This window comes from Zophobas morio, unplaced genomic scaffold (genome assembly GCF_036711695.1).
Source record: "Zophobas morio isolate AGI-343-1 ecotype UQ-CSIRO unplaced genomic scaffold, CSIRO_AGI_Zmor_V1 ptg000058l, whole genome shotgun sequence".
Classification (NCBI taxonomy): Eukaryota; Metazoa; Arthropoda; class Insecta; order Coleoptera; family Tenebrionidae; genus Zophobas; species Zophobas morio.
This window is the reverse complement of record NW_026972163.1, coordinates 7,752,843-7,770,637: the sequence shown is the minus strand read 5'-3', so window position 1 is coordinate 7,770,637 and position 17,795 is coordinate 7,752,843. Positions and strand designations below refer to the sequence as shown.

The window sequence follows — 17,795 nt, the reverse complement described above, 5'->3', positions numbered from 1 at the left end:
TATGCAACCCAAAATATATATTCACAAGCTACTTCGCGAATGATTTATTTAAATCTTTTTTTAATATCAGAGTTATCCAATTTTGAGAAACGTCAAATGTGTCAAAAATATTTTTCAAATTGTCAGAAAATTTTGTTTCGGTTTTGTAATAGGCGGCCAACTTTCCCGTAGTTTTGCTTCTAGTCGACCAAACACTGGGGTACAAATTAGCTATACCGCTGCTGCATTTTTTCTGCATTCTCCGAATTTTAGTATCATGTCGTTTTCTCGTCGTTTGTAATCATTTTAGATCACAGTAATTATTTGAAACTTCACTAATCAATATGACGTTTCTCAAAATTGGATAATTCTGATAATAAAAAATTATTCAAATGAATAATTCGCGAAGCAATCTGTGAAAATGTATTTTGGATTGCATAGACACAATTTTTAAAACGGACACTATTCGTGAATCACCGTGTATATAAAATTCTCGTGTCACAGTGTTTGCAACCGAACTCCTCCGAAACAGCTTGACCGATTTTTATGAAATTTTTTGTGTTTATTCGGTAGGTCCGAGAATAGGTTGTAAACAAGGATCCTTAATAGTGACTAGGTTAGTGCATACAGCGAGTTTGTAGACAGACCTGTTACAGGAGCAAGGGGAGCCACCACTCATTTGTGACATAGAAAGTGCCTCGCTAGGGTTTTTGGGATCTTGTTGTGAACTACCCTGACTGTGATTACGTCCTGCTACAAAGGTTTTGTAAACACAATGTCAGTTTCGGCAAAATCGCTTTTGCAATGCAATGAGAAAAAATAACTAGATTTCAAATTACCCGCGTAAGTTTTCTACGTCATCAACATGTCTCTTCAAGGTCATGATATACATCACTAATCACTATAAAGGGACCTTGGGTTGTAAACTATTTTTTATACCCCAAAGCAGTGTTAGGGACAGATACTTTTACAATGATCTAGATACAGATACAGATATATGGAAAATAAAATTATCTACAGTATATCCCCAGATTGAGTTCACAAGAGGAAAAAAAAATTGGTCTAAAGAGTTTAGACAGTACTTCCCTCGCTGTCGGAAACTTGACGACTGCATGCCTATTGTGTTTTTTTTCTCATTACATTTTTGTAGTGGGAATTTAAAAAAAAATTGCGATGACGTCATCAACATTTTTGCAAGGACACGTATATCAGTTGGGATAGATGTAGTGTAATACTAAGAATAAAATTATTATATTCTCAAATTTTCGGGAAAATGAATTGGGTCGTTTGAATATTGATTTGTAATAATCAATAAAATAACGAAACAATTTACTCACGTATACCTACGTATCAGAGGCAACTGAAAATCGTGTATGTATAAACATTGTTAATTTAAGATGACAGGCGTAACAGCATACGTGAGAGCCAAACACAGAAACTGTAAACAAAACGACCGTCGGTTTTATTGCTTCGACTTCCGCTTATTATATAAAACATTGGGTTTTATTTTAATTCTTGACGGTGAAATTCACAATTGGTTGATTATAAACATGTCTATTTCACATTCGCGGAATCAAGTGAACGCATAAAACAAATGCAGGTCTGTAATGTTAAAGTCGATGTAAATAAGCGTGCTACCCTTATGTTTCAACCGAGTTTTTCCTTTAACAAATTTTGTGTCTACCAAATTGGGTTGGTTGGGGTGTAATACTAATAATAAGTGTTGCCTTTAATTTAATCAATAAAATAAATTGACTTCATTAATTTTTTTGAACCACCTCTTAAGAAAATCTAAAAAATATGAATGGAATGATAAATCACAAGTACAAACTCATCATATTTTTTGCATTTTAGATAGGATTTATTCAGCAAAATGTAAGCGTGACGTCATCAATTTTTTTAGGAGGGATGAACAAATACATTTTGAACAAAAGTTTACCATGCTTATAATAACTTTAAAATATTCCCAAGATTTCAAAGCATTCGGTTTTGTAATTCCTGATTAAATCGATAAAATAAATTCACGCCTTCATTAATTTTTTTGAGTCACCCTGCATATGCAAATCCAAAAATATGAATGGAATGATAAATCACAAGTACAGACTCATCATATTTTGTACATTTTAGATACGATTTATTCGGAAAACTTTTGAGCTGACGTCATCAGTTTTTTGTAGAAGATAACCAAATATATTTTGACTAAAAATTTATTATGCTCTTTATAACCTTAAACCATCTGCAAGATTTCAAAGCATTCGGTTTTGTAGTTCCTGATTAAATCAATAAAATAAATTTACGCATTCATTAATTTTTTTGAGTCACTCTGTATATGCAAATCCAAAAAATATGAATGGAGTGATAAATGACAAGTACAGGCTCATCATATTTTGTACATTTTAGATATGATTTATTCGGCAAACTTTCGAGCTGACGTCATCAAGTTTTTGGAGGGGATAAGCAAATATATTTTGACTAAACATTTATTATGCTCTTTATGACCTTAAAACATCTGCAAGATTTCAGAGCATTCGGTTTTGTAGTTCCTGATTAAATCAATAAAATATATTTACGCATTCATTAATTTTTTTGAGTCACCCTGTATATGCAAATCCAAAAAATATTAATGGAGTGATAGTTCACAAGTACAGACTCATCATATTTTGTACATTTTAGATATGATTTATTCCACAAACTTTTGAGCTGACGTCATCAAGTTTTTGGAGGGGATAAGCAAATATTTTTTGACTAAAGATTTATGATGCTCTTTATAGCCTTAAAACATCTGCAACATTTCAAAGCATTCTGGTTAGCAGATTAAAAATTAAATTTCAAAATGTTGTTTTATAATTTTGATTTTTTTTCCAAAAATCTGGACGTTTCGGGTGAAAAGTCGATTCAGAGTTGTAAACTACATGTGTAGGACTATGTTATTTTATACAATTGAAAACCCATTTACTATGTACAATTTTGAAGTGACGTCATCGCTTTAGTGGTGGGGATGATTCGACAAATTTTGGTTAGCGTTTTACCATCTACATGATATTCTTAATATAAGTACAAAATTTCACAACAATCGGTCGAGCACTTTCGGAGATTATCTGTCTAATAAAAATCCGTGACAACAGACGGACAGACGGACAGACGGACAGACGGACGGACAGACGGACAGACGGACAGACGGACAGACAGACGGAAATGGGAGACCTATTTCTTCGTCTTCTAGGGGTCATGAAAGATCGAGAAAACGTAAAAGTAGAGAGTCGGCCGACGGACTCGATTACAATACTTCCTTTGCTTACGCTCGGGAAGTAAAAACTGTATTTTCTATTTTACAAAAAAATGACATAGGAATAACATTTTTTGCTTAATTCAAAACGAATAAATCTGCAATTAAAACTTCAGTATTCCTGGGGGTCTACTCTCGACTTGGGTGACATTTGTCACTGATGACAAAACTCATCATTTTCAAAGTCATTCATTTCCTTAATTGACGTACTCTCGACAATCGGTGAGATGACAAAAGGCACTGACGCTTTTTCTCACCGAAACGCTATGGCAACTGTGCAACAACTGTCAAATTAATTTGACAAGTTCTCATTTAAGTTTAAATACCCAAGTATAAACTCAAAAATGAAAGTGAGTGAAGACCAAAAAAGCTGTTTAATCGAGTTTATGCAGCGTAATGCCAAATTGCTGTCGGGAAAATTTTCCTCTGAATTCACAAAAGTGGACGCACGGAATTTGTGGATGAAATTGGCAGAGGAATTAAACAGCTTGCCGGGTCCAGGACGTGACTGGAAATCTTGGCGAAAGGTGTGAATAACACTAAAACAAAATATTGGTTGGTATATTTTATTTGTATTTTAGACGTGGCAAGATCTGCGTATGCGGACGAAACAAAAAGCTGCAAAAAATTTAAAAGAAACAAAAAAAACTGGGGGCGGTACTGCAGATATCCAACCGTTAAATCGTTTGGAAAAAGATATTGCCACTTTAATATCACCCATGGCTATCAGGGGCCTTAATGCGCCACAGCCAGTAGTGACGTGGGGGTCGACAGAGGCACCGTCTCACGAAATTTTAAGTAATGAGCCTTCAACATCTGCTGATGTACGTTTTCACGTATCGCCACCAATTAGCCCTTCGTCTGTTAATAGTTGTGATGGCTTTAGAACAGAAAATTCCTACTCGCCTCCTACTAGCTATCGCAAATTGCCCTCGAAGTCCCAAACAGCACCAACACCGGTGACTAATGTCCCTGTTGTTTCTAAAAGGCAAAAACGTTTACGGGCAAGCCACGACGAGTATGCTAGCTATCTCAAAAAAAAGCTTGAAATTAAAGAAGGTTATTATAAAGAAAAGTTGGAGGTTTTAAGAAACCAATCAAAGGAGGTACAAAGTATCGCTGCAGCATTGAATAATATTGCAAATGCTTTACTCACTTTGAAACCGTAATTTTTTTTTACTTGTTGAAGAATAGAATTTTGTTGTTATTATCAATAATAATTTGAAAATTAAGTATAATGAATTAGTTTTTTGGGGTTTATTGAAATCTAGCTCGAATCAAACGAGCACGGGTATTCCTTCCCGCCACTAATTCTGGATTAATGCGTCCTTGTGCTCTTTCGTTTTCTTCCAATGGTGGAGCTTGAATTAAACCTAAACAAATTCTTGTTAGTTCCCACTGATCAACGAATATTCCCTGCTTCACCGTCATTCACATCTATTACTTCTTCATCCTCGGGTACAGGCATGTGGTGGTCTGTGCACAAATTGTGAAGAACAGCACATGCGTTTATTATTTTACACGCCATTTCTGGCTTGTAGTGCAGCACTCGATCTTTAAGGCAACATCTAAATCTGGCCTTCAGTATCCCATTACATCTTTCAATTATACTCCTAACACTTTTGTGAGCCACGTTGTACCTGTATTCAGGTGTATCAGGAGCTGGCTCATAATTAAATGATGTTAGTAGCCATGGTCGGAGAGGATAACCTGAATCACCTACAACATAGAATTAAGTACTTTAATTAAAATGGATCATTTTTACTAGCTGAGTTACACACCTAACAAATAATAATTTGATCGTCCCTCACCGTGGATTTGCCTCATCACCCTTTCGACCTCACAATTGGTCCAAATGAAAGAATCATGCGTATTGCCGGCATGAGCTGCTACAATATTCAAAATTTTTGCATTCGAGTCACAAATCTAAAAATATTTCTGAGATGATTTCATTTCTACCATAAAATATTGCTTTACCAATTGCACGTTAATAGAATGGTATCCTTTTCTGTTTACGAAAGCCCTTTCTGGCATTTCAGGATTATTACCTGGAGGAGGTACTATTGCAACGTGAGTGCAATCTATGCATCCTACCACTCCAGGAAAACCAAATTTTTCGTAAAATCTATAGGAATGCCGGTAATGGGTTGGTTGGGAAGAAATATTACCTACTACAATACTTTCGTCTGCAACTATTCAATTCTTGAATATCTTGAGGAAATTTGATAAATCTATTCAGAATCTGTGGTCTGTTCAAAGCATCTGTAACTTCTTTTATAGAACGACTGACGCTTTGTTGAGATATGGAGACAAACTTATTGACACCAATATCCGTTTGATAACTCCCTCCGGCATAAAACCGTAAAGCAGCCAACACCTAAAATAATAGTACCATATTTATACTGATTTCATATGAATTTAGATTATATTCTTAGATGTTGTAAATAGTTAAAATTTTTAGTTACACGCGTGTTTATAGCCAAATCTGTACCACGATTTTGAGGACGCATAAATGGAGCAAGTAACCCCACAATAAATCTAAATAAAATTTTTGACACCCTAAAGATTTTAACAAATTGATTTTCCGGTAATGTCTCCAACGGATCAATTGTAACCCGTAAAGCTGGAACAATTGCATTATCTTCTTCAGCATCTTCCAGTTCTTCTAAAATATCGGCCATGTGAAGTTCATCCATTTTATATTGGGTAAATGGTTTTCTAAAAGAAAAAAAATCCATTTAGAAAAATAGAAGAAACATATGTAAAAAATGTTTATAAATGTGGGTACTTTTTATTTGCTGCCGCCTTGAGATGTACTTCTGAAAATGTTTTGATTTACAAGAAAACTAAAATTTATAAATTAGAAAATAATTCAATCAAAAAATTTGAGTAAACCTACCTCCCATTTACACTATTAACACATGTATAAAAGCTTTGGTACAAAAGTCACCACTGTTTTTCTGATCGTTGCCACTCACTGATTTGTGAACGGCTTTTATCGTGTGTGACAAATTTCTCACTTGTCAGGAGTACGTCAGTCATAAAAATAAGTCACTTGATGATAGAACTCACACACGTTTTTTCTCACGTATCAAGAGTACGATGTCACTAAAACTCGGTGACATATGTCACGAAGTGACAAAACTCATCGGTGAGTTTTGTCAGGAGTAAGGTCCCTGGTCTGTACTCTTAAAATTAATTTTTCATATTTCTAAGTTTTTCGTTACTTTTAGTTTTTTCGATTTTTAAGGACACAGCCTGATAATATTAAAATTTTAATTGCAGATTTATTCGTTTTGAATTAAGCAAAAAATATTCCTATGTAATTTTTTTGTAACAGTTTGTTTTCCTCTTGTGTACTTAATCCGGGGAATAAGATAAGATACATATTGTTTTCATTTTTTTCGAAATGTATCTAGATAATAGATAAAAAAAAAGAGATATTTTTTGAAATTTTGGCCAAAATAACACTACTGATAACAAGTTTTTACTTACTTAAATAAATTTTTCTCGGTGTAAGAAGTTGTCTTCCGCTGCTAAACACCTGCTGTAAAGGTGCAGAAGAAGAAACTGTTTTGTTAATTTAAAAAAAATAGCATTTTACAGCAGTATTGATTCACATTCTATTACAAAATTAATTTGTACTAATTAAAAAAATTAATCATTATGTAATACGCAAGAATTTTTTTTTCTGAAAATATATAATACACTGACCAGCAAAAAAAAAATCGGCCACCCTTAAAAATTTCGCAAAACCAAACTTTAAATATTATTAAATTAATTAGTGATCGTTATTTTATTAAAGAACGATTCACTATTGACACATGATGTATATATAAATTAGCAAAAAAAAGAAGACGAATAAAGGCAGAATTAAATTTAACTTAACAAAACAACAGAAACCGAGCGACAATTTGAGAACCGTTTGCAAGAGTTACCGGCACTGTTTTCGTGTGAAAACGTTTATTAACTGCCAAACTTATAATCAAATGATGAAAAACACTGTTTACAACAACAGTTTATTGTTTTAATTAAGAAAATATCGTACTTGGTCTGTTTCTGTTATTTTGTTAAATTAAATTGAATTCTGCGTTTATATGTCTTCTTTTTTTGCTTATTTGTACATGTGGTGTCAATAGTGGAATGGTTCTTTAATAAAATAACTATCACTAGTTGAATTAATAATTTTTAAAGTGGTTTTGCGAAATTTTTCAAGGTGGCCGATTTTTTTTGCCGGTCAGTGTACCTTTAAGGAATTTTTTTACAATAAAACATTACTCCTATTTCATAATATGTACAAATAACGGGTGTTCAATTGAAAAATCACTCACAATAGGCGTTGGAATATCATTTGACACAAACGACATGTCTGTTCTTATAACTTACTAGCTGACCCCGTGAACTTCGTTTCACCTACAATTTAATTTTGAATCTGCAAAATCGAATGCTTTGAAATCTTGCAGATGTTTTAAACATATGATAAGCATAATAAATTTTTATTCAAAATATATTTACTTATCTCCTCCAAAAAATTGATGACGTCAGCCCAAATGAATCCTATCTAAAATGTCCAAAATAGGATGAGACTATACTTGTGATTTATCATTCCATTCATATTTTTTCGTTTTGCTTATAGGGGGTGTCTCAAAAAAATTAATCACTGAGTCAATTTATTTTATTGATTGAATCAAGAATTGCAAAACTGAATTTTGAAATATTGCAGACGTTTTGAAGTTACTGTTTGACATGGCAGGTTTTCAATCAAAATATATCTGTTTATCAAGCCCAAAAACTTGAAGACGTCATCTCAAGATTTTGCCGAATAAATCTAAAATGTGGAAAATATCATCAGTATGTTTTCGTAATTTATCATTGCATTCATATTTTTTAGATTTGCTTTTACAGTGATTCAAAAAAATATATGGATCAGTCAATTTATTTTAGTGAATAACTCAAGAGTTGCAAAAATGAATACTTTGAGATCTTGCAGACGTTTTAAAATTATTGTAAGCATGGTAAATTGTTAAGAATATTTATTTATTCCCCCCAAAAAATTGATGGAATGGTTCACTCGATTTTCGCAGATAATTTTGGGAATACAATACAGTTATTTTTAGTATTACAGTGCACCAATCCAAGGTGGTATACGTGTTGATCGTAACTGTTGGTCATCACAAAATTGTGTGAAGAAAATACTCAACTCGAAAATGCTGATTATATGTTTCATTATACTTTTGGTGCGAAGGAAGTTCTGTCGAAACAACGTTCGATCAATTTTTTGACAATGGTTGATATAAATAAAACTCAGTAGATGCTCATACTCGAAATACGAAGTATCTACTCGAATATCAAATCAAAATATTTCTAGTTTTTCTAGATGATACTAATACTTCAGTAGGTAACAGTTGATGCTCAAGTAGCATCTCGATACAACAAAAAAGGACAACAGTGACAGTGTTCAACCATCAAGGCAAAAATCGAGTCACCAAAATATAAGTTAGTATGGGGTAGACACCTTGAGATGGGAATCTCTATGGCCAGTGTTAGAAAGAACGCACTGCACAATTTATGCATAAATAAAAGTTAATTAAGGTACATGAAAAGTTTTCGATATTCCTGCTTCTAATGTGTTTTTCAAACTGAATGCACCTTTTGACCACGTTCCACGTTCATGAAAGTCGCCATGTTTAGTTAAAATTCACTCTTACAACGATCCTACTCGTTTTCTAAGCTGCTTTACAGACAGCTCAGTTATTTGCCACGCCGATGCTCATTTTTAGATTAAATGCTCACAAAACGCGTAGATGTTCAGTTTGTGTCCGGGGAGATACAATGTTTCCAAGTAGGTACTCAGTACATAGAGTAGGTGGTCAGGTACATAAGAGTAATAATGAAGTAGGTACTTCGTACTTCGAATATTAGTTTCTACTCAGTTTTATTCATACCACCCAATGTCTCGCTTCAATGTTTGATTATGTTGATTATGAGCACAACGCTGATCAACTTCCGTATCCGAATTACCCATGAAATAAATCATTGGGGTTTGCACCTGAGATAGTTCGTCGCACATTTGATTGACTTCGTGGACCTATGTGAGCTTGTCGTCTTCTCGGCATTTTAATGAACTTCATAAAACGACAGAATTATTTTCAGTCAATCAAATCTGTAAATTTTGTCTTGAGCATTTTAAAATATTGAAAACTTCAAATCAAATCCTCGAATAACGGTAAAGTTTGAGGTTTTGTCGAAACCAACAAACTGAATATAGGTAAATAGAATGGCAGATCAAAATGAATAAGAAACTTTCGCAATGTGTAATTAAATTCACTTTAACCAAGGTCCGTCAGGAACGCCAACTATTCATTTCGAAGTGGCGATTCCCATACAAAATTTTTAATTTTTTTTTATCTTTTAGCTGTCTTATTTTTTATAAATTTTCTTACATATAAACCTTGTCCTGACAATAAGGAACACGTAAAAAAAAGAATCATCCAATTCGATGCAGTCGTTCTGAAGTTATGAGCGTACATACATTTCGGCGATTCATTTTTATTTATATAGATGCATTATTATTTTAGAACAAATTTCATTACCATAAAAAAGGTTATACTGACTCGACCTGAAAAGATAGACATATGCTGTCGCGGACTTATCTTTAGAACTTTTAGAGGGGAACAATTTCGTCATACATGATTTTTACGTAACTTTAACCCCGAATAGTGTATCTGCCGAATAAGAGCTATTTATCTGGAAGATAATTTTATCAGGTGGTGAAAAGACTCCATTTGACATTGTCTAGTAGATAAAAATAATCAGGAACTCTATCAGGAGGTGAAAAGACCGGCCCTAAGCAGCGTAAGCAACGGAAGCTGTCAAAGGAGGAATAATTTTCCCGTTTTTCCGAATTTTTCATTGCTACTTCGCTCCTAATAATCGTAGCGTGATGTTATATAGCCTATATGCAGATATGATACATGGACTATCTAACACAAAAAGATGTTTTGAATTTGAACCAGTAGTTTCTGAGATTAGCGCGTTCAAATAAACAAAAGCTTCAGCTTTATTATATAAGTATAGAAGTATAGGTAACAGTGGTTTCTACCAAGTGGATGTTATAAGAACAGACATACCGTTTGTGTTAAATGAAATTCCAACGCTTTCTCTAAGTGATTTGTCAATTGAACACCCGTTACAACCAACTTCCTGCCTAAGCAGGTAAAATGTGTTGTCCCTACAAGCGTTTATTGTAAAATTCAGTGAATAGTGAATTATGGTTTATAGCATTTAAAAGACCATCTTAGAATTATGAGATCTCACATTTGTTACCCTTCAGGATTATATTTAAAGATGGATAGTACTGAAGGCTACGGTATAGAAAATGGCGAAAATGATTAAATGGAGTATTAGTTAGAGTCATAGAACACTATTAGTGGACCTCTTGTCTCTATTTTTGTCTATGGAACTACCATCACCAACATGAAATGTCAACATTAGTATTACAGTAACTAAACTACCAACTAATAAAAAAAAGTACAATAAAAAGATGTATCTGTATCTTTGGCATTTATTTTGTATCTAGATACAGATATTTTGTGCTTAAATTTGATTTTATCTATATACAGATAATAGATACCCAAATATGTATCTAGATTACAAATATCTAAATAATGCCCAACACTGCCCCTAAGTGATAAGGGTGGCCCACCCTAAAATTTTTTTCTTTATTTTTTGGACAAAATTTTTTATTTTTATTTTTTTAACATTCGGCATCAAAAAATATATATAACCCTAAATTTTCACACCAACCCCCATTTTTTAATCTTCTACCCTATATAATAAGATTACGCAACCAGCCGTGCACTATACTGAATTTATTCCAAGTGTATTTTGAGGTGTTTTCTTCTTGAATAGTTAATGTTGAAATTTCATATTCATGCAAGTAAGTTCTCAGTAAACCCATTTACATTGTTTTTCAAATTAATTAAGTATCCCCAGAGAAAGTTTTTGCCAAAGTTTTTGAACAGGCATTATATAGTTGCATTTACAATAATACTCGTTCGCATATCAGTTTAGGACAGCATGGATTAAAAACTGGTAGATCTACATCTACAAACCTTGCAGTGCTTGTTCAAGATCTAAGGGTGGCACTTGATCAACGAGAACAAATAGACGTAATATATACTGACTTTTCCAGAGCTTTTTATGTTCTTCCTCACGACATTCTGTTAAGCAAACTTAATAACTTTGGATTTAACTATCCCCTTCTCAAACTGGTGGAATCTTACTTAATAAATCGTAACAATTATGTATTTTACAATGGTTTTACCTCTTCGTTTTTTGTCAAGATCTGGAGTCCCACAAGGCTCTAACCTTGGGCCTGTCCTCTTCAGTCTATTTATCAATGACCTTTTGGAATCTTTAAACTGCAGTATTTTAGCTTATGCTGATGATCTGAAAATTTATTCTAAAATCTCAAGCCTTTATGATGCTGAGCTTTTACAACGTGAACTTATGAAAATCGTGGAATGGTGCTATCAACATAGACTTATTATTCATCTTAATAAATGTTGCTACATTTCATATTGTCGAAAACTTAATATCGTTGATTTTTCTTATTCAATAGAAGGTACACTGTTAAAACGAAAAACATCGATCAAAGATCTTGGAGTTACTTTTGATAGCTGCTTGACTTTTGATATTCATCTTACCAACATTTGCAATGCTGCAAATAAATCTTTGGGGTTTGTCATGAGAACTTCAAAATTTTTCAACAATATTGACGTAATTAAATCCCTCTTCTTTGCATATGTTCTTTCGAAATTAGAGTATGCCTCACTAATATGGTATCCCATATACATGTGTCAGCACATGCTTCTTGATAAAGTGCACAGGAAATTTTTGAAATTCCTTTCATTCAAAATTGATGGTAATTATCCGGCCAGAGGTATTGAGATGGAAAGTCTTCTCCAACGACACAAGATGTCCTCTTTGATGGTTCGAAGGGATCTGCATGCGGCTAACTTCTTGTGTAAGCTTATTCACAACAAAATTGATTGCCCATCTTTATTACCGCAGATTAGATTTAATGTCCCTCGGCCAGCATCGAGATATGTTAACACCATTCATATCTCCACCGTCCGAACTAATATCCTTCGTCGTTCGCCAATTACCACAATGTGTCGATGTGCAGATAGATATATAGCTGATATATTTTATTCAAATTAGTTTATACTTGGAATTATGTTTTTGTTATTTTAATTATTTTTGTGTTGGTTATTCATGTAAGTAATTATTTAGATTTGTCCTGTCATTAGGGTAACCTGTTGGATAATAAATTATTATTATTATTAATAAAAATCAATTGATGTTCCTGTTAGTCTCGCTAAAACTGAAAAACGGCTTGACCGATTTGAATAATCTTTTTTTTTATTTTGTTCACCATATTACAGGGATCGTTTATAAATTAAAAAATAGGGAAAAACTAAAAGAACAGCTATCAAAAAATTCTAAAAAATTTGCATGGGAATCGCCATTTCGATATATTATATATTGCATTTCAAATCGTTCTTTGTTTTTTCGTAAAAAAAAAACGTCGATTATTTTAAGAAAAGTCTTAGTTAAAGTGAATTGATTTACACTTTGCGAAAGTTAGTTATTAATTTTGATTTGCCATTCTATTTACCTGTGTTCACTTTCTTGGTTTCGATAAAACCTCAAACTTTAGCGTGATTCGGGGATTTAATTTGAGGTTTTCAATATTTTAAAATTCTCAGGAGAAAATTTACAGATTTGATTGACTGTGAAAATAATTCTGTGTCGTTTTATGAAGTTCATTACAATGCCGAGGCGGCGACAAGCTGACATAGGTCCACGAAGTCAACCAAATGTGCGACGAACTACCTCAGGTGCAAACCGCAATGATTTATTTCATGGGTAATTCGGATACGGAAGTTGGTCAGCGTTGTGCTCATAATCGAACATTGAAGCGAGACATTGGATGGTATGAATAAAACTGAGTAGATACTCATATCTGATTGCAATCAATTTCATTATTCGCTGATAAGTGAATAACGAAATTGATTGCAATCACGCTTGATGGGAGTATTACTCATGCACTGTCTTTAAAAATGCTATTAATAACATTAATGAGGATGTTTTTGGTATTGCTGTGGATGTCCACAAAACTGATTTTTTATTTCAACATTTGATCATACACGACACAATTCTAGTCATATGTTCAGCTCTGAGGAGGGTTACATCAATGAAAAATATGTTGTAAATTGTAGTTCTAATATAAATAGTCCTAATGCACTGTTGTTGCGGTTTCAGCTTTGTGGACTCTAAAAATCGTAGGTATAGTAACATTAAATGTATACTATTAGCACGTTAGAGGTCTTAGGACAAAAACCAATGATTTGCTAGTTGCTTCTTCAGATGTTCATTACGACTTGATTGCTTTATCATAGTCGTGGTTATATGCTGACATTACTAGTGGTAAAATGTTCGATAGCTCCTTACATGTCGTGTATAGAAAAGATAGGTCGTTGCAAAATACAGCTCAAACCCGCGGTGAAGATTTCTTACATTGATCTAATAAAGGAGTGGATGGAGCCTTGTATACGTTTCCATACGGGAGCGAGTGTAATCAACATAAGAAAGAAATAGCTAGAGCGGTTATGCATCAGTATGCAAAGGACGGCTGACCACGTATCACGTGCTGGGTGGCAAAAAACGCTTCGTTTGAACGGTAATTAATACGTTTTCTTAGGAATTTGTTCAAACAATCAATTATAACAAACGTCTGTTAATGAAAACTATATTTTTACAGTTTACATTAAAATTATGTGTAATGTGAAACAACAAAAAACATGTTAAGTGGTTGTTGTGTTAATAAATGCGAATTGAATCGGAGAATAACGTGTATTTATTAACGTACTATTACAAGTGTGTTTCTACATTTTCATCTGTCACTTGTCAATGCTAATCTACATTCCCGGCCGTACATGTCGGTACATTAGGACACTACATCATTCCCCCCCTTTTTTTAACAAAATGAAAAGATACAAAATTATAATTAGCAAACAAAATCTTTGGTCCACGGAGGCGGTTGCCTTTGTCTCGCGGAACGCCTCTCCGTTGGTTCTTGTCGTTCTTGTTGGATATCTTCCACTGAAGGTTGGATTGGGTTTTCTCCTTCTCGTTCCTTGTTGTAGGGCTTCACACGGGATGTGTTCCTGTGTACTTTACGCCCATCAGGTGTTTCGATAGTCACGGAGTTGCCCAGTTTATTCGTCACTCTACCAGGTTGCGGGAGATCCGGTGTCTCTAGTTTGTCGAAAATAACGTCTCTTCTCGGTAGTACTTCATCTCCGATTTCAACTTCAGACGATCTCCTTCGCCTGTGCGTGTCAGCATATGATTTGCTCGCTTCGTTCTTCTCCAAGTCTTGATCTCGCATCTCGGTGTCGGTAATTGGCTTGAAGAAATTGTTCTGGTAACTAGGTAGTTTATCTCGGAGTTCCCTCCCGAACATGAGATATGCTGGTGTTTTCCCCGTTACGCAATGTGGTGTCGTGTGATACGCAAACAAGTATTGTCTTAAGGCTCTGATGATGTTTTCTCCTGAAGCTTGCGCTATTCGAAGTCTTTTCAGCAAGGATTTATTTTGTCTCTCGACTTCTCCGTTTGCTTGAGGCCATTTCGGGGTGTCCGGAATTCAGTGCTTGTAAATTGAGTTCCATTATCTGCAGTGATGTGCTCTGGGAAGCCAAATCTTGAAAATATTTCCTCCAATTCTTCAATGGTCTTCTGTGCAGTGATGGATTTCATGACTCTTGCTTCGTAGAAGCGGCTATAATAGTCTATAACGAGAAAAATGTATGTATCTCCTTGAAGTGGTCCTAGGAAGTCCATTGCAACCATTTTCCAGGGATCTCCCGGGAGTCTCGTCATGGTCAGTGGTTCTGGTGGTTGCGCAGCGCTCACTAGCTGGCATCCGTGGCAATGCTTGCAGAATGTCTCGACGTCTTTTTCCATGCCAAACCACCAAACTTTAGTTCTCAGTCGTTGCTTCATTTTGACGATTCCCTGATGACCTTCATGGGCTAATTTTAAGACTCTTTGCCGTAATGAAGGCGGAATTAATATTCTTGTGCCTCTAAGAACAACTTCGTTAATGATACATAGTTCTGTTTTGATCAGTTCGTATTTTCGCAGTCTCACTGGATACTGATCTTCTCGGATCGCATCTCTAAGGTCTTGCATCTCCGTGGATTTTTCTCGGATCTCTTCAATGCTCATTGAATATGGAACTGCTTCCTTCGCAACCCATCGGACGTGATGTTCATCATCGGCGATGTTTGATTTTGTATTCGTGTCAGTTAGCCTGGACAATGGGTCTGCAATATTTTTTTTGCCTGGTTGGTATATAACGTTGAAGTTATATCCCATTAGCCTCATGACCCATTTTTCTACTCGTGCACAAGGCTTTGATCTAGGTGAGAATATGAATTCTAACGGCTTGTGGTCTGTAATTATATCAAATTCAGCGCCGTATACGTACAGGTGAAATCTTTCACATGCCCATACTAGACTTAGGGCCTCTTTTTCACTTTGACTGTATTTCTTTTCTGCATTTGTTAAGGCTCGACTTGCGTATTCAATGATCTTCTCCCCCCCATTCTGCATTTGGACGAGAACTGCACCTAAGCCATACGGACTTGCATCAGCTATGATCGTTGATTTACAACGTGGATCGAAGAATCCCAGGGTTTTACTCTTCATTAGTTCCCCTTTCAGTCGTTCAAACGCCTTGCTTTGTTCTCTTCTCCATTGGAACTGTATGTCTTTTCTAATCAGTTTTCTAAGCGGAGCAGTTAACGCTGAGTATTCGGGTATAAACTTACTGCAAAATCCTACCAAGCCCAAGAAACTGCTTAGCTCGGTTTTTGTTTTCGGAGCCCGAAAGTTTTTGATTGTTTCGATTCGGCTTCTTAGCGGTCGTACACCTTCTTTGCTGATCTCATGGCCCATAAATTCTAATTTCTTCTGTGCTATCTTGCACTTGTTCTTGTTCACTGTTATGCCAGAATTCTCAAGTCGTTTGAGTAGTTCGAGTAAATTTATATTATGTTCTTCTACGGTTTTCCCATGGACCAAGAAGTCATCTACATATATTTCTACACCGTGTAGGTCTTCAGCAAGTTGTTCCATGATGCGTTGGAATATCTCGGGTGCACAGTTTATGCCAAAAAATAGTCTCTTGAATGTTGTGATTTCTGTGCTACTCTCTTCTAATTCGATTTGATGAAAAGCTGATTTTAAGTCAATTTCTGAAAACCATTTGCTTCCATTTAAGCTCAGAATCAAATCGTTGATCGTTGGAATTGGATGACGTTCTCGGATTATGGCTTCGTTTGCTGCCCTCATGTCGACATACATGCGTAGTTCTTCGTTTTTCTTTGTTGTACAAACTACTGGTGATACCCATCGCGCCGGTTCGTTGACCTTCTCAATTATATCGCTTTCTATTAGCTCCCTCAGTTTTCCCTTTACCAAAGGTCGTAGCTGGAACGGTATTCTTCTGCCAGTCTGTGCCAACGGTGGAATTTTTTCATCAATAGCGATTTTCAAGCAGTAATCATGGAGTTTCCCGATTCCTTCGCCCATAGCGTTAGGAAATTTTTTGCTTAGCGATTCGATGGAAGGGACCTCTATGCTGCTGACGTTTCGTAGCGGGAGTCCTGTCCGCAGGATGCCCAACGTCCTAGCAGTGCTCTTTCCGATTATTGGTGTAGCCTTGACATCAACGACGTAGAACTTGATCGAGTCTAGCTTCCTTCCATTTTCTAGTTCTACGGTGGTGTGGAACGTACCCAATGTCTTCAATGGTGCTTGTCCCCCATACGAGTATAATTTCTTCGTGTCTGGCTCCCCACAGGTGCCTTTTATCTTACTTGCTTTCAGGTTTTCCCAACTCTTCTTGTCTATTACGTTGCATGTTGCACCTGAATCGATAAGAAATCTTGCCTTGACCCCTCCGACTAAAACTCGAATACTGTCTAGGTCGCTGTCTTCGTCTTGTACTTGGAAAGCATACTCGCTGTCTTCCAGATCTCCAGTTTCGACGTTTCGGATTCTTTTCCCTTGTTCAGTCGTTTTCTTCTTTGTTCTGCAGCATTTCCCCAGATGTCCTATCAGCCCACATTTGTTGCATGTTTTATTCCTTGCAGGACACTTCTCATCACTCGCTCTGTGACCTTCCCCGTCGCATCTGTAACATTTGAACGGTTTGGGTGGACGCTTCGTGTTCACTTTCTTTTCTACTCTTCGGATGTCTTGACTTCCGGCTTCCATTCGCCCGGCTTGCTTCTCGGAGGCTTCGAAGATTCTTCCCAGCTCCTTGGCTCGATCTACGGTTAAACTGTCGCCTTCCTTTAGCAGTTGCCTTCGCAGGTCATTTGAAGTGCATTTCTCGATTAGTTGGTCGATGATCATGTCGTCTGCGTTGTTTCTGAAGTTGCAGTTGGCA

At 35.5% G+C, this 17,795-nt stretch overlaps 2 protein-coding genes across 9 annotated transcripts in view; one reads left to right on the top strand and one right to left on the bottom strand.

Moving 5' to 3' along the window:
• Positions 1 to 17,795, top strand: part of LOC135143098 (uncharacterized protein) — a 342,333-nt gene that overhangs the window by 62,757 nt on the left and 261,781 nt on the right. The window lies entirely within an intron of this gene.
• On the bottom strand, positions 4,513 to 6,445 carry LOC135143273 (putative nuclease HARBI1). The gene is made up of 8 exons (XM_064075145.1): positions 6,165 to 6,445; positions 6,054 to 6,111; positions 5,581 to 5,983; positions 5,446 to 5,527; positions 5,243 to 5,390; positions 5,047 to 5,191; positions 4,691 to 4,984; positions 4,513 to 4,638 (listed from the first exon to the last, which is right to left on the bottom strand). Exons 3-8 carry the CDS (start codon positions 5,618 to 5,620, stop codon positions 4,523 to 4,525), a joined length of 825 nt encoding a protein of 274 aa, XP_063931215.1. The 5' UTR covers positions 5,621 to 5,983; positions 6,054 to 6,111; positions 6,165 to 6,445; the 3' UTR covers positions 4,513 to 4,522.

What these genes read in the sequence shown, in the direction of transcription:
- LOC135143273 (XM_064075145.1), bottom strand. Translation starts at nt 5,620, where the DNA reads ATGCCGGAGGGAGTTATCAAACGGATATTGGTGTCAATAA. An exon ending in ACGGATATTGGTGTCAATAA is followed by an intron (nt 5,528 to 5,580) that starts GTTTGTCTCCAT and finishes AAGAAGTTACAG; the next exon opens with ATGCTTTGAACAGACCACAG. An exon ending in ATCAAATTATTATTTGTTAG is followed by an intron (nt 4,985 to 5,046) that starts GTGTGTAACTCA and finishes TCTATGTTGTAG; the next exon opens with GTGATTCAGGTTATCCTCTC.